This window comes from Dendronephthya gigantea, unplaced genomic scaffold, assembly GCF_004324835.1.
Source record: "Dendronephthya gigantea isolate DGI-Jeju-01 unplaced genomic scaffold, DenGig_1.0 000035F, whole genome shotgun sequence".
NCBI lineage: Eukaryota > Metazoa > Cnidaria > Anthozoa > Malacalcyonacea > Nephtheidae > Dendronephthya > Dendronephthya gigantea.
In genome coordinates, this window is record NW_021163045.1 from 1,047,667 (window position 1) to 1,068,120 (window position 20,454).

The following is a 20,454-nucleotide window of genomic DNA, read 5'->3' on the forward strand; positions in this document are numbered from 1 at the left end:
TCAGTCCCATATGTTTCAAAGTCGCCATCGGTGTCGTCTTTGTCGCCTACAACTTCGGCACAAATCCCATCAACTGCATCGAGTCCTCAACCACCCAGCAGCACTTTGGCTCCCCCAACAACTGTTTATTCTTCCATTCCAGCTAGCAGCTCTCCATCCACTAGTGTATCCGTTCCAACAACAATTGTTACTGCTGCACCAACTAGCAAACCCACTTCGTCACCGAAGCCCAGTAGTCCAACAACGGTTCAAGTTACTACATCAGTCCCATATGTTTCAAAGTCGCCATCGGTGTCGACTTTATCGCCTACAACTTCAAAACGAATCCCATCAACTGCATCGAGTCCTCAACCACCCAGCAGCACTGTGGCTCCCCCAACAACTGTCTATTCTTCCATTCCAGCTAGCAGCTCTCCATCCACTAGTGTATCCGTTCCAACAACAATTGTTACTTCTGCACCAACTAGTAAACCCACTTCGTCACCGAAACCCAGTAGTCCAACAACGGTTCAAGTTACTACATCAGTCCCATATGTTTCAAAGTCGCCATCGGTGTCGACTTTATCGCCTACAACTTCAAAACGAATCCCATCAACTGCATCGAGTCCTCAACCACCCAGCAGCACTTTGGCTCCCCCAACAACTGTTTATTCTTCCATTCCAGCTAGCAGATCTCCATCCACTAGTGTATCCGTTCCAACAACAATTGTTACTGCTGCACCAACTAGCAAACCCACTTCGTCACCGAAGCCCAGTAGTCCAACAACGGTTCAAGTTACTACATCAGTCCCATATGTTTCAAAGTCGCCATCGGTGTCGACTTTATCGCCTACAACTTCAAAACGAATCCCATCAACTGCATCGAGTCCTCAACCACCCAGCAGCACTGTGGCTCCCCCAACAACTGTTATTCTTCCATTCCAGCTAGCAGCTCTCCATCCACTAGTGTATCCGTTCCAACAACAATTGTTTCGTCATCTGTTACAACGGTTTCGTCAACCAGTCTTCTATCTTCTGTCTTAACTACGGCACCTCCACAACTGCCATCAACTGGATTTGTTATATCAAGTCATCAACACCTACATCATCAATTCCCCAAAGCTCTTTGCTCAAATCATCATCATACGTATTTACCAAACCACCACCCCCTTCATCTTCTGTTCCAAAAACACCATCTACTGCATCGAGTCCTCAACCACCCAGCAGCACTGTGACTCCCCCAACAACTGTCTATTCTTCCATTCCAGCTAGCAGCTCTCCATCCACTAGTGTATCCGTTCCAACAACAATTGTTACTTCTGCAACAACTAGCAAACCCACTTCGTCACCGAAACCCAGTAGTCCAACAACGGTTCAAGTTACTACATCAGTCCCATATGTTTCAAAGTCGCCATCCGTGTCGACTTTATCGCCTACAACTTCAAAACGAATCCCATCAACTGCATCGAGTCCTCAACCACCCAGCAGCACTGTGGCTCCCCCAACAACTGTTTATTCTTCCATTCCAGCTAGCAGCTCTCCATCCACTAGTGTATCCGTTCCAACAACAATTGTTACTTCTGCACCAACTAGCAAACCCACTTCGTCACCGAAGCCCAGTAGTCCAACAACGGTTCAAGTTACTACATCAGTCCCATATGTTTCAAAGTCGCCATCGTGTTGACTTTATCGCCTACAACTTCGGCACGAATCCCATCAACTGCATCGAGTCCTCAACCACCCAGCAGCACTTTGGCTCCCCCAACAACTGTCTATTCTTCCATTCCAGCTAGCAGCTCTCCATCCACTAGTGTATCCGTTCCAACAACAATTGTTACTTCTGCACCAACTAGCAAACCCACTTCGTCACCGAAGCCCAGTAGTCCAACAACGGTTCAAGTTACTACATCAGTCCCATATGTTTCAAAGTCGCCATCGGTCTCGACTTTATCGCCTACAACTTCGGCACGAATCCCATCAACTGCATCGAGTCCTAAACCACCCAGCAGCACTGTGCTCCCCCAACAACTGTCTATTCTTCCATTCCAGCTAGCAGCTCTCCATCCACTAGTGTATCGGTTCCAACAACAATTGTTTCGTCATCTGTTACAACGGTTTCGTCAACCAGTCTTCTATCTTCTGTCTTAACTACGGCACCTCCACAACTGCCATCAACTGGATTTGTTATTATCAAGTCATCAACACCTACATCATCAATTCCCCAAAGCTCTTTGCTGAAATCATCATCATACGTATTTACCAAACCACCACCCCTTCATCTTCTGTTCCAAAAACACCATACTGCATCGAGTCCTCAACCACCCAGCAGCACTGTGCTCCCCCAACAACTGTCTATTCTTCCATTCCAGCTAGCAGCTCTCCATCCACTAGTGTATCCGTTCCAACAACAATTGTTACTTCTGCACCAACTAGCAAACCCACTTCATCACCGAAACCCAGTAGTCCAACAACGGTTCAAGTTACTACATCAGTTCCATATGTTTCAAAGTCGCCATCGGTGTCGACTTTATCGCCTACAACTTCGGCACGAATCCCATCAACTGCATCGAGTCCTCAACCACCCAGCAGCACTGTGACTCCCCCAACAACTGTCTATTCTTCCATTCCCGCTAGCAGCTCTCCATCCACTAGTGTATCCGTTCCAACAACAATTGTTACTGCTGCACCAACTAGCAAACCCACTTCGTCACCGAAGCCCAGTAGTCCAACAACGGTTCAAGTTACTACATCAGTCCCATATGTTTCAAAGTCGCCATCGGTGTCGTCTTTGTCGCCTACAACTTCGGCACAAATCCCATCAACTGCATCAAGTCCTCAACCACCCAGCAGCACTGTGGCTCCCCCAACAACTGTCTATTCTTCCATTCCAGCTAGCAGCTCTCCATCCACTAGTGTATCCGTTCCAACAACAATTGTTACTTCTGCACCAACTAGCAAACCCACTTCGTCACCGAAACCCAGTAGTCCAACAACGGTTCAAGTTACTACATCAGTCCCATATGTTTCAAAGTCGCCATCGGTGCCGACTTTATCGCCTACAACTTCAAAACGTATCCCATCAACTGCATCGAGTCCTCAACCACCCAGCAGCACTTTGGCTCCCCCAACAACTGTTTATTCTTCCATTCCAGCTAGCAGCTCTCCATCCACTAGTGTATCCGTTCCAACAACATTTGTTACTGCTGCACCAACTAGCAAACCCACTTCGTCACCAAAGCCCAGTAGTCCAACAACGGTTCAAGTTACTACATCAGTCCCATATGTTTCAAAGTCGCCATCGGTGTCGACTTTATCGCCTACAACTTCGGCACGAATCCCATCAACTGCATCGAGTCCTCAACCACCCAGCAGCACTGTGGCTCCCCCAACAACTGTTTATTCTTCCATTCCAGCTAGCAGCTCTCCATCCACTAGTGTATCCGTTCCAACAACAATTGTTTCGTCATCTGTTACAACGGTTTCGTCAACCAGTCTTCTATCTTCTGTCTTAACTACGGCACCTCCACAACTTATATCAACTGGATTTGTTATTATCAAGTCATCAACACCTACATCATCAATTCCCCAAAGCTCTTTGCTGAAATCATCATCATACGTATTTACCAAACCACCACCCCCTTCATCTTCTGTTCCAAAAACACCATCTACTGCATCGAGTCCTCAACCACCCAGCAGCACTGTGGCTCCCCCAACAACTGTCTATTCTTCCATTCCAGCTAGCAGCTCTCCATCCACTAGTGTATCCGTTCCAACAACAATTGTTACTTCTGCACCAACTAGCAAACCCAGTTCGTCACCGAAGCCCAGTAGTCCAACAACGGTTCAAGTTACTACATCAGTCCCATATGTTTCAAAGTCGCCATCGGTGTTGACTTTATCGCCTACAACTTCGGCACGAATCCCATCAACTGCATCGAGTCCTCAACCACCCAGCAGCACTTTGGCTCCCCCAACAACTGTCTATTCTTCCATTCCAGCTAGCAGCTCTCCATCCACTAGTGTATCCGTTCCAACAACAATTGTTACTTCTGCACCAACTAGCAAACCCAGTTCGTCACCGAAGCCCAGTAGTCCAACAACGGTTCAAGTTACTACATCAGTCCCATATGTTTCAAAGTCGCCATCGGTCTCGACTTTATCGCCTACAACTTCGGCACGAATCCCATCAACTGCATCGAGTCCTCAACCACCAGCAGCACTGTGGCTCCCCCAACAACTGTCTATTCTTCCATTCCAGCTAGCAGCTCTCCATCCACTAGTGTATCCGTTCCAACAACAATTGTTACTTCTGCACCAACTAGCAAACCCAGTTCGTCACCGAAGCCCAGTAGTCCAACAACGGTTCAAGTTACTACATCAGTCCCATATGTTTCAAAGTCGCCATCGGTCTCGACTTTATCGCCTACAACTTCGGCACGAATCCCATCAACTGCATCGAGTCCTCAACCACCCAGCAGCACTGTGGCTCCCCCAACAACTGTCTATTCTTCCATTCCAGCTAGCAGCTCTCCATCCACTAGTGTATCCGTTCCAACAACAATTGTTACTTCTGCACCAACTAGCAAACCCACTTCGTCACTGAAGCCCAGTAGTCCAACAACGGTTCAAGTTACTACATCAGTCCCATATGTTTCAAAGTCGCCATCGGTGTCGTCTTTGTCGCCTACAACTTCGGCACGAATCCCATCAACTGCATCGAGTCCTCAACCACCCAGCAGCACTGTGGCTCCCCCAACAACTGTCTATTCTTCCATTCCAGCTAGCAGCTCTCCATCCACTAGTGTATCCGTTCCAACAACAATTGTTACTTCTGCACCAACTAGCAAACCCACTTCGTCACCGAAACCCAGTAGTCCAACAACGGTTCAAGTTACTACATCAGTTTCATATTTCAAAGTCGCCATCGGTCTCGACTTTATCGCCTACAACTTCGGCACGAATCCCATCAACTGCATCGAGTCCTCAACCACCCAGCAGCACTGTGGCCCCCCAACAACTTCTTCTTCCAGCTAGCAGCTCTCCATCCACCAGTGTATCCGTTCCAACAACAATTGTTACTTCTGCACCAACTAGCAAACCCAGTTCGTCACCGAAGCCCAGTAGTCCAACAACGGTTCAAGTTACTACATCAGTCCCATATGTTTCAAAGTCGCCATCGGTGTGACTTTATCGCCTACAACTTCGGCACGAATCCCATCAACTGCATCGAGTCCTCAACCACCCAGCAGCACTTCTCTCCCCAACAACTGTCTATTCTTCCATTCCAGCTAGCAGCTCTCCATCCACTAGTGTATCCGTTCCAACAACAATTGTTTCGTCATCTGTTACAACGGTTTCGTCAACCAGTCTTCTATCTTCCGTCTTAACTACGGCACCTCCACAACTGCCATCAACTGGATTGTTATTATCAAGTCATCAACACCTACATCATCAATTCCCCAAAGCTCTTTGCTGAAAATCATCATACGTATTTACCAAACCACCACCTCCCATCTTCTGTTCCAAAAACACCATCTACTGCATCGAGTCCTCAACCACCCAGCAGCACTGTGGCTCCCCCAACAACTGTCTATTCTTCCATTCCAGCTAGCAGCTCTCCATCCACTAGTGTATCCGTTCCAACAACAATTGTTACTTCTGCACCAACTAGCAAACCCACTTCGTCACCGAAGCCCAGTAGTCCAACAACGGTTCAAGTTACTACATCAGTCCCATATGTTTCAAAGTCGCCATCGGTCTCGACTTTATCGCCTACAACTTCGGCACGAATCCCATCAACTGCATCGAGTCCTCAACCACCCAGCAGCACTGTGGCTCCCCCAACAACTGTCTATTCTTCCATTCCAGCTAGCAGCTCTCCATCCACTAGTGTATCCGTTCCAACAACAATTGTTACTTCTGCACCAACTAGCAAACCCACTTCGTCACCGAAGCCCAGTAGTCAACAACGGTTCAAGTTACTACATCAGTCCCATATGTTTCAAAGTCGCCATCGGTCGTCTTTGTCGCCTACAACTTCGGCACAAATCCCATCAACTGCATCGAGTCCTCAACCACCCAGCAGCACTGTGGCTCCCCAACAACTGTCTATTCTCCATTCCAGCTAGCAGCTCTCCATCCACTAGTGTATCCGTTCCAACAACAATTGTTACTTCTGCACCAACTAGCAAACCCACTTCGTCACCGAAGCCCAGTAGTCCAACAACGGTTCAAGTTACTACATCAGTCCCATATGTTTCAAAGTCGCCATCGGTGTTGACTTTATCGCCTACAACTTCGGCACGAATCCCATCAACTGCATCGAGTCCTCAACCACCCAGCAGCACTTTGGCTCCCCCAACAACTGTCTATTCTTCCATTCCAGCTAGCAGCTCTCCATCCACTAGTGTATCCGTTCCAACAACAATTGTTACTTCTGCACCAACTAGCAAACCCAGTTCGTCACCGAAGCCCAGTAGTCCAACAACGGTTCAAGTTACTACATCAGTCCCATATGTTTCAAAGTCGCCATCGGTCTCGACTTTATCGCCTACAACTTCGGCACGAATCCCATCAACTGCATCGAGTCCTCAACCACCCAGCAGCACTGTGGCTCCCCCAACAACTGTCTATTCTTCCATTCCAGCTAGCAGCTCTCCATCCACTAGTGTATCCGTTCCAACAACAATTGTTACTTCTGCACCAACTAGCAAACCCACTTCGTCACTGAAGCCAGTAGTCCAACAACGGTTCAAGTTACTACATCAGTCCCATATGTTTCAAAGTCGCCATCGGTGTCGTCTTTGTCGCCTACAACTTCGGCACGAATCCCATCAACTGCATCGAGTCCTCAACCACCCAGCAGCACTGTGGCTCCCCCAACAACTGTCTATTCTTCCATTCCAGCTAGCAGCTCTCCATCCACTAGTGTATCCGTTCCAACAACAATTGTTACTTCTGCACCAACTAGCAAACCACTTCGTCACCGAAACCCAGTAGTCCAACAACGGTTCAAGTTACTACATCAGTTTCATATGTTTCAAAGTCGCCATCGGTCTCGACTTTATCGCCTACAACTTCGGCACGATCCCATCAACTGCATCGAGTCCTCAACCACCCAGCAGCACTGTGGCTCCCCCAACAACTGTCTATTCTTCCATTCCAGCTAGCAGCTCTCCATCCACAGTGTATCCGTTCCAACAACAATTGTTACTTCTGCACCAACTAGCAAACCCAGTTCGTCACCGAAGCCCAGTAGTCCAACAACGGTTCAAGTTACTACATCAGTCCCATATGTTTCAAAGTCGCCATCGGTGTTGACTTTATCGCCTACAACTTCGGCACGAATCCCATCAACTGCATCGAGTCCTCAACCACCCAGCAGCACTTTGGCTCCCCAACAACTGTCTATTCTTCCATTCCAGCTAGCAGCTCTCCATCCACTAGTGTATCCGTTCCAACAACAATTGTTTCGTCATCTGTTACAACGGTTTCGTCAACCAGTCTTCTATCTTCCGTCTTAACTACGGCACCTCCACAACTGCCATCAACTGGATTTGTTATTATCAAGTCATCAACACCTACATCATCAATTCCCCAAAGCTCTTTGCTGAAATCATCATCATACGTATTTACCAAACCACCACCCCTTCATCTTCTGTTCCAAAAACACCATCTACTGCATCGAGTCCTCAACCACCCAGCAGCACTGTGGCTCCCCCAACAACTGTCTATTCTTCCATCCAGCTAGCAGCTCTCCATCCACTAGTGTATCCGTTCCAACAACAATTGTTACTTCTGCACCAACTAGCAAACCCACTTCGTCACCGAAGCCCAGTAGTCCAACAACGGTTCAAGTTACTACATCATCCCATATGTTTCAAAGTCGCCATCGGTGTTGACTTTATCGCCTACAACTTCGGCACGAATCCCATCAACTGCATCGAGTCCTCAACACCCAGCAGCACTTTGGCTCCCCCAACAACTGTCTATTCTTCCATTCCAGCTAGCAGCTCTCCATCCACTAGTGTATCCGTTCCAACAACAATTGTTACTTCTGCACCAACTAGCAAACCCAGTTCGTCACCGAAGCCCAGTAGTCCAACAACGGTTCAAGTTACTACATCAGTCCCATATGTTTCAAAGTCGCCATCGGTCTCGACTTTATCGCCTACAACTTCGGCACGAATCCCATCAACTGCATCGAGTCCTCAACCACCCAGCAGCACTGTGGCTCCCCCAACAACTGTCTATTCTTCCATTCCAGCTAGCAGCTCTCCATCCACTAGTGTATCCGTTCCAACAACAATTGTTACTTCTGCACCAACTAGCAAACCCACTTCGTCACCGAAGCCCAGTAGTCCAACAACGGTTCAAGTTACTACATCAGTCCCATATGTTTCAAAGTCGCCATCGGTGTTGACTTTATCGCCTACAACTTCGGCACGAATCCCATCAACTGCATCGAGTCCTCAACCACCCAGCAGCACTTTGGCTCCCCCAACAACTGTCTATTCTTCCATTCCAGCTAGCAGCTCTCATCCACTAGTGTATCCGTTCCAACAACATTGTTTCGTCATCTGTTACAACGGTTCGTCAACCAGTCTCTATCTTCTGTCTTAACTACGGCACCTCCACAACTGCCATCAACTGGATTTGTTATTATCAAGTCATCAACACCTACATCATCAATTCCCCAAAGCTCTTTGCTGAAATCATCATCATACGTATTTACCAAACCACCACCCCCTTCATCTTCTGTTCCAAAAACACCATCTACTGGATCGAGTCCTCAACCACCCAGCAGCACTGTGGCTCCCCCAACAACTGTCTATTCTTCCATTCCAGCTAGCAGCTCTCCATCCACTAGTGTATCCGTTCCAACAACAATTGTTACTTCTGCACCAACTAGCAAACCCAGTTCGTCACCGAAGCCCCAGTAGTCCAACAACGGTTCAAGTTACTACATCAGTCCCATTGTTTCAAAGTCGCCATCGGTCTCGACTTTATCGCCTACAACTTCGCACAATCCCATCAACTGCATCGAGTCCTCAACCACCCAGCAGCAGCTGTGCTCCCCCAAACAACTGTCTATTCTTCCATTCCAGCTAGCAGCTCTCCATCCACTAGTGTATCCGTTCCAACAACAATTGTTACTTCTGCACCAACTAGCAAACCCACTTCGTCACCGAAGCCCAGTAGTCCAACAACGGTTCAAGTTACTACATCAGTCCCATATGTTTCAAAGTCGCCATCGGGTCGTCTTTGTCGCCTACAACTTCGGCACAAATCCCATCAACTGCATCGAGTCCTCAACCACCCCAGCAGCACTGTGGCTCCCCAACAACTGTCTATTCTTCCATTCCAGCTAGCAGCTCTCCATCCACTAGTGTATCCGTTCCAACAACAATTGTTACTTCTGCACCAACTAGCAAACCCACTTCGTCACCGAAACCCAGTAGTCCAACAACGGTTCAGTTACTACATCAGTCCATATGTTTCAAAGTCGCCATCGGTGTCGACTTTATCGCCTACAACTTCGGCACGAATCCCATCAATGCATCGAGTCCTCAACCACCCAGCAGCACTTTGGCTCCCCCAACAACTGTCTATCTTCCATTCCAGCTAGCAGCTCTCCATCCACTAGTGTATCCGTTCCAACAACAATTTTACTTCGTCATCTGTACAAAGGTTCGTAACCAGTCTCTATCTTCTGTCTAACACGGCAAGCCTCCACAACTGCCATCAACTGGATTTGTTATTATAAGTCATCAACACCTACTCATCAATTCCCAAAGCTCTTTGCTGAATCATCATCATACGTATTTACACAACCACACCCCCTTCATCTTCTGTTCCAAAACACCATCTACTGCATCGAGTCCTCAACCACCCAGCAGCACTGTGGCTCCCCCAACAACTGTCTATTCTTCCATTCCAGCTAGCAGCTCTCCATCCACTAGTGTATCCGTTCCAACAACAATTGTTACTTCTGCACCAACTAGCAAACCCACTTCGTCACCGAAGCCCAGTAGTCCAACAACGGTTCAAGTTACTACATCAGTCCCATATGTTTCAAAGTCGCCATCGGTGTTGACTTATCGCCTACAACTTCGGCACGAATCCATCAACTGCATCGAGTCCTCAACCACCCAGCAGCACTTTGGCTCCCCCAACAACTGTCTATTCTTCCATTCCAGCTAGCAGCTCTCCATCCACTAGTGTATCCGTTCCAACAACAATTGTTACTTCTGCACCAACTAGCAAACCCAGTTCGTCACCGAAGCCAGTAGTCCAACAACGGTTCAAGTTACTACATCAGTCCCATATGTTTCAAAGTCGCCATCGGTCTCGACTTTATCGCCTACAACTTCGGCACGAATCCCATCAACTGCATCGAGTCCTCAACCACCCAGCAGCACTGTGGCTCCCCCAACAACTGTCTATTCTTCCATTCCAGCTAGCAGCTCTCCATCCACTAGTGTATCCGTTCCAACAACAATTGTTACTTCTGCACCAACTAGCAAACCCACTTCGTCACCGAAGCCCAGTAGTCCAACAACGGTTCAAGTTACTACATCAGTCCCATATGTTTCAAAGTCGCCATCGGTCTCGTCTTTGTCGCCTACAACTTCGGCACAAATCCCATCAACTGCATCGAGTCCTCAACCACCCAGCAGCACTGTGGCTCCCAACACACTGTCTATTCTTCCATTCCAGCTAGCAGCTCTCCATCCACTAGTGTATCCGTTCCAACAACAATTGTTACTTCTGCACACAACTAGCAAACCCACTTCGTCACCGAAGCCCAGTAGTCCAACAACGGTTCAAGTTACTACATCAGTCCCATATGTTCAAAGTCGCCATCGGTGTCGTCTTTGTCGCCTACAACTTCGGCACAATCCCATCAACTGCATCGAGTCCTCAACCACCCAGCAGCACTGTGCTCCCCCAACAACTGTCTATTCTTCCATTCCAGCTAGCAGCTCTCCATCCACTAGTGTATCCGTTCCAACAACAATTGTTACTTCTGCACCAACTAGCAAACCCACTTCGTCACCGAAACCCAGTAGTCCAACAACGGTTCAAGTTACTACATCAGTTTCATATGTTTCAAAGTCGCCATCGGTGTCGACTTTATCGCCTACAACTTCGGCACGAATCCCATCAACTGCATCGAGTCCTCAACCACCAGCAGCACTTGGCTCCCCCAACAACTGTCTTTTCTTCCATTCCAGCTAGCAGCTCTCCATCCGCTAGTGTATCCGTTCCAACAACAATTGTTACTTCTGCACCAACTAGCAAACCCAGTTCGTCACCGAAGCCCAGTAGTCAACAACGTTCAAGTTACTACATCAGTCCCATATGTTTCAAAGTCGCCATCGGTCTCGACTTTATCGCCTACAACTTCGGCACGAATCCCATCAACTGCATCGAGTCCTCAACCACCCAGCAGCACTGTGGCTCCCCCAACAACTGTCTATTCTTCCATTCCAGCTAGCAGCTCTCCATCCACTAGTGTATCCGTTCCAACAACAATTGTTACTTCTGCACCAACTAGCAAACCCAGTTCGTCACCGAAGCCCAGTAGTCCAACAACAGTTCAAGTTACTACATCAGTCCCATATGTTTCAAAGTCGCCATCGGTGTTGACTTTATCGCCTACAACTTCGGCACGAATCCATCAACTGCATCGAGTCCTCAACCACCCAGCAGCACTTTGGCTCCCCCAACAACTGTCTATTCTTCCATTCCAGCTAGCAGCTCTCCATCCACTAGCGTATCCGTTCCAACAACAATTGTTTCGTCATCTGTTACAACGGTTTCGTCAACCAGTCTTCTATCTTCTGTCTTAACTACGGCACCTCCCAACTGCCATCAACTGGATTTGTTATTATCAAGTCATCAACACCTACATCATCAATTCCCCAAAGCTCTTTGCTGAAATCATCATCATACGTATTTACCAAACCACACCCCCTTCATCTTCTGTTCCAAAAACACCATCTACTGCATCGAGTCCTCAACCACCCAGCAGCACTGTGGCTCCCCCAACAACTGTCTATTCTTCCATTCCAGCTAGCAGCTCTCCATCCACTAGTGTATCCGTTCCAACAACAATTGTTACTTCTGCACCAACTAGCAAACCCACTTCGTCACCGAAGCCCAGTAGTCCAACAACGGTTCAAGTTACTACATCAGTCCCATATGTTTCAAAATCGCCATCGGTTGACTTTATCGCCTACAACTTCGGCACGAATCCCATCAACTGCATCGAGTCCTCAACCACCCAGCAGCACTTTGGCTCCCCCAACAACTGTCTATTCTTCCATTCCAGCTAGCAGCTCTCCATCCACTAGTGTATCCGTTCCAACAACAATTGTTACTTCTGCACCAACTAGCAAACCCAGTTCGTCACCGAAGCCCAGTAGTCCAACAACGGTTCAAGTTACTACATCAGTCCCATATGTTTCAAAGTCGCCATCGGTGACTTTATCGCCTACAACTTCGGCACGAATCCCATCAACTGCATCGAGTCCTCAACCACCCAGCAGCACTGTGGCTCCCCAACAACTGTCTATTCTTCCATTCCAGCTAGCAGCTCTCCATCCACTAGTGTATCCGTTCCAACAACAATTGTTACTTCTGCACCAACTAGCAAACCCACTTCGTCACCGAAGCCCAGTAGTCCAACAACGGTTCAAGTTACTACATCAGTCCCATATGTTTCAAAGTCGCCATCGGTGTTGACTTTATCGCCTACAACTTCGGCACGAATCCCATCAACTGCATCGAGTCCTCAACCACCCAGCAGCACTTTGGCTCCCCCAACAACTGTCTATTCTTCCATTCCAGCTAGCAGCTCTCCATCCACTAGTGTATCCGTTCCAACAACAATTGTTACTTCTGCACCAACTAGCAAACCCAGTTCGTCACCGAAGCCCAGTAGTCCAACAACGGTTCAAGTTACTACATCAGTCCCATATGTTTCAAAGTCGCCATCGGTCTCGACTTTATCGCCTACAACTTCGGCACGAATCCCATCAACTGCATCGAGTCCTCAACCACCCAGCAGCACTGTGGCTCCCCCAACAACTGTCTATTCTTCCATTCCAGCTAGCAGCTCTCCATCCACTAGTGTATCCGTTCCAACAACAATTGTTACTTCTGCACCAACTAGCAAACCCAGTTCGTCACCGAAGCCCAGTAGTCCAACAACGGTTCAAGTTACTACATCAGTCCCATATGTTTCAAAGTCGCCATCGGTGTTGACTTTATCGCCTACAACTTCGGCACGAATCCCATCAACTGCATCAAGTCCTCAACCACCCAGCAGCACTTTGGCTCCCCCAACAACTGTCTATTCTTCCATTCCAGCTAGCAGCTCTCCATCCACTAGTGTATCCGTTCCAACAACAATTGTTACTTCTGCACCAACTAGCAAACCCACTTCGTCACCGAAGCCCAGTAGTCCAACAACGGTTCAAGTTACTACATCAGTCCCATATGTTTCAAAGTCGCCATCGGTGTTGACTTTATCGCCTACAACTTCGGCACGAATCCCATCAACTGCATCAGTCCTCAACCACCCAGCAGCACTTTGGCTCCCCAACAACTGTCTATTCTTCCATTCCAGCTAGCAGCTCTCCATCCACTAGTGTATCCGTTCCAACAACAATTGTTACTTCTGCACCAACTAGCAAACCCACTTCGTCACCGAAGCCCAGTAGTCCAACAACGGTTCAAGTTACTACATCAGTCCCATATGTTTCAAAGTCGCCATCGGTGTTGACTTTATCGCCTACAACTTCGGCACGAATCCCATCAACTGCATCGAGTCCTCAACCACCCAGCAGCACTTTGGCTCCCCAACAACTGTCTATTCTTCCATTCCAGCTAGCAGCTCTCCATCCACTAGTGTATCCGTTCCAACAACAATTGTTACTTCTGCACCAACTAGCAAACCCAGTTCGTCACCGAAGCCCAGTAGTCCAACAACGGTTCAAGTTACTACATCAGTCCCATATGTTTCAAAGTCGCCATCGGTGTTGACTTTATCGCCTACAACTTCGGCACGAATCCCATCAACTGCATCGAGTCCTCAACCACCCAGCAGCACTTTGGCTCCCCCAACAACTGTCTATTCTTCCATTCCAGCTAGCAGCTCTCCATCCACTAGTGTATCCGTTCCAACAACAATTGTTACTTCTGCACCAACTAGCAAACCCCTTCGTCACCGAAGCCCAGTAGTTCAACAACGGTTCAAGTTACTACATCAGTCCCATATGTTTCAAAGTCGCCATCGGTCTCGACTTTATCGCCTACAACTTCGGCACGAATCCCATCAACTGCATCGAGTCCTCAACACCCAGCAGCACTGTGGCTCCCCCAACAACTGTCTATTCTTCCATTCCAGCTAGCAGCTCTCCATCCACTAGTGTATCCGTTCCAACAACAATTGTTACTTCTGCACCAACTAGCAAACCCAGTTCGTCACCGAAGCCCAGTAGTCCAACAACGGTTCAAGTTACTACATCAGTCCCATATGTTTCAAAGTCGCCATCGGTGTTGACTTTATCGCCTACAACTTCGGCACGAATCCCATCAACTGCATCGAGTCCTCAACCACCAGCAGCACTTTGGCTCCCCCAACAACTGTCTATTCTTCCATTCCAGCTAGCAGCTCTCCATCCACTAGTGTATCCGTTCCAACAACAATTGTTTCGTCATCTGTTAACGGTTTCGTCAACCAGTCTTCTATCTTCTGTCTTAACTACGGCACCTCCACAACTGCATCAACTGGATTTGTTATTATCAAGTCATCAACACCTACATCATCAATTCCCCAAAGCTCTTTGCTGAAATCATCATCATACGTATTTACCAAACCCCACCCCTTCATCTTCTGTTCCAAAAACACCATCTACTGCATCGAGTCCTCAACCACCCAGCAGCACTGTGGCTCCCCCAACAACTGTCTATTCTTCCATTCCAGCTAGCAGCTCTCCATCCACTAGTGTATCCGTTCCAACAACAATTGTTACTTCTGCACCAACTAGCAAACCCACTTCGTCACCGAAGCCCAGTAGTCCAACAACGGTTCAAGTTACTACATCAGTCCCATATGTTTCAAAGTCGCCATCGGTGTTGACTTTATCGCCTACAACTTCGGCACGAATCCCATCAACTGCATCGAGTCCTCAACCACCCAGCAGCACTTTGGCTCCCCAACAACTGTCTATTCTTCCATTCCAGCTAGCAGCTCTCCATCCACTAGTGTATTCCGTTCCAACAACAATTGTTACTTCTGCACCAACTAGCAAACCCAGTTCGTCACCGAAGCCCAGTAGTCCAACAACGGTTCAAGTTACTACATCAGTCCCATATGTTTCAAAGTCGCCATCGGTGTCGACTTTATCGCCTACAACTTCGGCACGAATCCCATCAACTGCATCGAGTCCTCAACCACTCAGCAGCACTGTGGCTCCCCCAACAACTGTCTATTCTTCCATTCCAGCTAGCAGCTCTCCATCCACTAGTGTATCCGTTCCAACAACAATTGTTACTTCTGCACCAACTAGCAAACCCACTTCGTCACGGAAGCCCAGTAGTCCAACAACGGTTCAAGTTACTACATCAGTCCCATATGTTTCAAAGTCGCCATCGGTGTTGACTTTATCGCCTACAACTTCGGCACGAATCCCATCAACTGCATCGAGTCCTCAACCACCCAGCAGCACTTTGGCTCCCCCAACAACTGTCTATTCTTCATTCCAGCTAGCAGCTCTCCATCCACTAGTGTATCCGTTCCAACAACAATTGTTACTTCTGCACCAGCTAGCAAACCCACTTCGTCACCGAAGCCCAGTAGTCCAACAACTGTTCAAGTTACTACATCAGTCCCATATGTTTCAAAGTCGCCATCGGTCTCGACTTTATCGCCTACAACTTCGGCACGAATCCCATCAACTGCATCGAGTCCTCAACCACCCAGCAGCACTTGGCTCCCCCAACAACTGTCTATTCTTCCATTCCAGCTAGCAGCTCTCCATCCACTAGTGTATCCGTTCCAACAACAATTGTTACTTCTGCACCAACTAGCAAACCCACTTCGTCACCGAAGCCCAGTAGTCCAACAACGGTTCAAGTTACTACATCAGTCCCATATGTTTCAAAGTCGCCATCGGTGTTGACTTTATCGCCTACAACTTCGGCACGAATCCCATCAACTGCATCGAGTCCTCAACCACCCAGCAGCACTTTGCGCCCCCAACAACTGTCTATTCTTCCATTCCAGCTAGCAGCTCTCCATCCACTAGTGTATCCGTTCCAACAACAATTGTTACTTCTGCACCAACTAGCAAACCCACTTCGTCACCGAAGCCCAGTAGTCCAACAACGGTTCAAGTTACTACATCAGTCCCATATGTTTCAAAGTCGCCATCGGTCTCGACTTTATCGCCTACAACTTCGGCACGAATCCCATCAACTGCATCGAGTCCTCAACCACCCAGCAGCACTGTGACTCCCCCAACAACTGTCTATTCTTCCATTCCAGCTAGCAGCTCTCCATCCACTAGTGTATCGGTTCCAACAACAATTGTTTCGTCATCTGTTACAACGGTTTCGTCAACCAGTCTTCTATCTTCTTTCTTAACTACGGCACCTCCACAACTGCCATCAACTGGATTTGTTATTATCAAGTCATCAACACCTACATCATCAATTCCCCAAAGCTCTTTGCTGAAATCATCATCATACGTATTTACCAAACCACCACCCCCTTCATCTTCTGTTCCAAAAACACCATCTACTGCATCGAGTCCTCAACCACCCAGCAGCACTGTGACTCCCCCAACAACTGTCTATTCTTCCATTCCAGCTAGCAGCTCTCCATCCCTAGTGTATCCGTTCCAACAACAATTGTTACTGCTGCACCAACTAGCAAACCCACTTCGTCACCGAAGCCCAGTAGTCCAACAACGGTTCAAGTTACTACATCAGTCCCATATGTTTCAAAGTCGCCATCGGTGTCGACTTTATCGCCTACAACTTCAAAACGAATCCCATCAACTGCATCGAGTCCTCAACCACCCAGCAGCACTGTGGCTCCCCCAACAACTGTTTATTCTTCCATTCCAGCTAGCAGCTCTCCATCCACTAGTGTATCCGTTCCAACAACAATTGTTACTTCTGCACCAACTAGCAAACCCAGTTCGTCACCGAAGCCCAGTAGTCCAACACTGTTCAAGTTACTACATCAGTCCCATATGTTTCAAAGTCGCCATCGGTCTCGACTTTATCGCCTACAACTTCGGCACGAATCCCATCAACTGCATCGAGTCCTCAACCACCAGCAGCACTGTGGCTCCCCCAACAACTGTCTATTCTTCCATTCCAGTTAGCAGCTCTCCATCCACTAGTGTATCCGTCCCAACAACAACTATTTCATCTGCTCCGTCAAGTGTATTTTCGTCTTCAGTTGTACGGAGTTCAACAATCACTCGATCACGACCGACAACAAGTGTTTTTTCACCAAGCATATTCATACCCTCGTCATCTAGCAGTATATTCACACCGAGTACCAGTATTTTCAGTCCACCTCCTCCCTCAAGTTCTGCTCCAATTTCAATCCCTACCAGTTCACCATCGTCCCCGTCATTTAGTAGCCGTTATTCACCCTCACCGTCCTTCAGCACACCAGCTTCCAGTGGTCCGTCTTTGAGCAGTAGCAGCATTTCCGTTCCATCGTCCGTAATCACCTCACCAATTACTTCCACTTCGAAGCCAAGCGTCTCTGTTATCACAACTTCCCCGATCGTGTCCAGCGTTCCTTCGTCTATTCGTCCTTCATCGCCAAGTCCGACTAGTAGGCCTTCTGGTGAGTTGACCTTTTGAAGTTTTCCTTTAAGAATATGGATTTAGGTGACAATTACAAAAGTAGTGGAAATGGTTTTCTTTTTGGCGTAAGTTCCTACTAGCTTGTGGTGATAAACCCTTGGTATCTTTTATCTTTTAATCATTCCGCTTTCTGAAGACAATTTGATTAGGTCGGGTGGGGGGCTTTTGTGTTGTATTGTGAAATATTGATCTCTATTTTTTTTTTTTCGTCGTAGCATCTGTGAGTGTATGCCCCAGCTGCTTCTACAAAGGGAACTTTTATCCGGTACGTTTTTTACCCCCTGAATCCTGGGGCCAGTTGTATTAAAGACTAGGTAACTTTTAACTGTAGTTAAGAACAGACTTGGCCAATCAGAATCGTGTATTTCTGAGTTTATAACTATAGGATTTAACTATGCAAAATGTAGTAAATAGTTTGATACAACCGGCCCCAGATGTATAAAAGACTAGTTACTTGTAACTGTGGTCAAGAACAGACTTGGCCAATCAGAATCGAGTATTTCTGTGTAGTCAAGAACAGACTTGGCCAATCAGAATCGAGTATTTCTGAGTTAACTATAGGATTTAGCTATGCAAAATGTAGTTAAATAGTTTGATACGACCGGCCCCTAGCTGATGTATAAAAGACTAGTTACTTGTAACTGTAGTTAAGAACAGAATTAGCCAATCAGAGTTGTGTATTTGTGAGTTTAACTAGGATCTAACTTTGCAAAAGACTTTCATACAATGAACCGGCCCCAGGCCTTTTACCACGAGTCTTTACTTGGACTGTCTCTCTTGTATTCTTCTGACATGTAAAATATTTTGGTTTTTTAGCCGAACAGCACCTGGTCTGATGGACCTTGCACTACCCTTCACTGTAAGGAAGTGCCCAACGCCTGCGTGCCTCTCAACCAAAGCGTTCAAATTGAGAAAAACATCGAGAAATGTGAACCTTGTGCACAGGTAGGGCAATGCAAGATTTCCATGCATCTTTTTAATAGAGGTAGAAGTTTAGGTTCTAAGTTCTGAACCCATCAATATGATTACCTTCAGGTAATTCAGCACATCAGGTAAAGGGGGAACAAGTCCCCTAAGTAGGGGAAAGGCCTTGAATTCGTGCAGTATAATTTCTTTCGTCTATAAAACTATAGTCGAAACCTTCAGCTGTAAGACCCTGTATTTTATTGCAGTATAAGATTGCTGAATCGCATTTTGAACTTGATATCCATTTCTTGCAGGGGTATACCCGTCCAGAATCGGATGTTGAATGTTGTCCGGCTTGCGGTGAGTTTGATAAATATTATAATTCGATAGTTCATGTTATAAGTTATTTTTTTATATGAATTGATGTTAAAAATTCAACTTAATTTCCCCCTGCTTACCTCAAAATAGGGCACGGTGTTTTCAAGTGCTTTTTAAAATGATAACAAGTAAAATTGTTCACACATCCCTTTTTTCACCCGAGACGTCCACTTTATTTCAAGTCCATGGATATCAATAGTATATCTAATTATTGAAACGTATATATCACAATTATTTACAACAATACTACGTAATTTATACGAAGAAAATTAATCTTGAATATAGTTTAGGGAAATTTTAAGATTTAGCTGTAGTAAGTACGTATTTTCGGCCGGAACACAGTTATTAGAAGGGAGATGTCGCAGTTCTCGGGAGCTTTCGTCCAATTTGATAATGCTTTTCTATGCTTTCTAAAGAAGGATGCTATGCTATTGGTTGAAACAGAAATGTCTTGTAAAGTTCAGCCAATGAAAATCATTCTTGCGAGGAGCTGCGACTCTACCCTGTTAGAATATGAACTGTGGTCGGAACATAGACAAACAAGAGTTTATTATCGATAAACATTTTCGTTTTTCTTACAGTTCCCAAACCAGGAACTCTTCCGCCAAGTCTCAACCTATGTCAAGCGACTGCTGTGGAAGATATGCACATCACCGATAATAATTGCACGTCCACTGTGAAAGTTAAAACAAGAAGATGTTCCGGTTTATGTCAATCTTCCTACGATCCGGGCACAGATACCAGCCATTGCTATTGCTGTCGTCCCAAGAAATTCAAATTGGTCAACGTGAATTTGGAGTGCGAAAATCCTGTCGATAATTTCATCAAAGAAGTGAAGGTTGTCGAGGAATGCGATTGCCAGGTTATGACTTAGCTCGCTGTCAGTTTAACAAGTACTTCTCGTCTCTATTATTAGTTGTATTAATCATTTGAATATATGCTAGATGAAATGTTAAAGGCATAGTAAAATATATGTAACAATTATCAAACATTTTTCTGTTTGTATCAAGTTAAGGTGCTCGATAGTTTAGTCCTTTCGAGCCACCTTAATAGTTATCGTGCGCGCCCCCCCTCTCCACTTCAAGTGGTATCCCTACGATATAACCTGGGTTCAATTACAATAGTGACTATTTAAAAAAGCTAAACTTTTGGCAAAAATACTTTTCACGGAAGTTACCCTATTCTGCTATATCAATTCATGAGGTACGCAAAATCTCACTTGCAATAAGGAATTGAATACTGTGCAATACTTTGCTTCATTGGCTCTCTAACCTTCCTGCTGTCCTGCAT

At 46.7% G+C, this 20,454-nt stretch overlaps 2 protein-coding genes across 2 annotated transcripts; both read left to right on the forward strand.

Annotated features, from left to right (window-relative positions):
• Positions 1–3,260: 3,260 nt before the first annotated feature.
• Positions 3,261–5,074, forward strand: LOC114525598 (cell wall protein DAN4-like; the record flags this gene model as incomplete). Its single annotated transcript, XM_028546984.1, has 4 exons — positions 3,261–3,270; positions 3,363–3,724; positions 4,824–4,849; positions 4,978–5,074. Coding segments are annotated over exons 1-4 (495 nt in total), but the record flags the coding sequence as incomplete, so codon positions are not given.
• Positions 5,075–5,975: 901 nt separating this feature from the next.
• Positions 5,976–20,155, forward strand: LOC114525599 (putative protein TPRXL). The gene is made up of 8 exons (XM_028546986.1): positions 5,976–5,985; positions 6,599–6,714; positions 8,299–8,349; positions 17,323–17,860; positions 18,096–18,145; positions 18,697–18,825; positions 19,101–19,146; positions 19,746–20,155. Exons 1-8 carry the CDS (start codon positions 5,976–5,978, stop codon positions 20,036–20,038), a joined length of 1,233 nt encoding a protein of 410 aa, XP_028402787.1. The 3' UTR covers positions 20,039–20,155.
• Positions 20,156–20,454: the final 299 nt, after the last annotated feature.

Coding starts and splice junctions, on each gene's coding strand:
- LOC114525599 (XM_028546986.1), top strand. Junction 17,861..18,095: donor TCCGACTAGTAGGCCTTCTG/GTGAGTTGACCT, acceptor TTTTCGTCGTAG/CATCTGTGAGTGTATGCCCC. Junction 19,147..19,745: donor TGAATGTTGTCCGGCTTGCG/GTGAGTTTGATA, acceptor TTTTTCTTACAG/TTCCCAAACCAGGAACTCTT.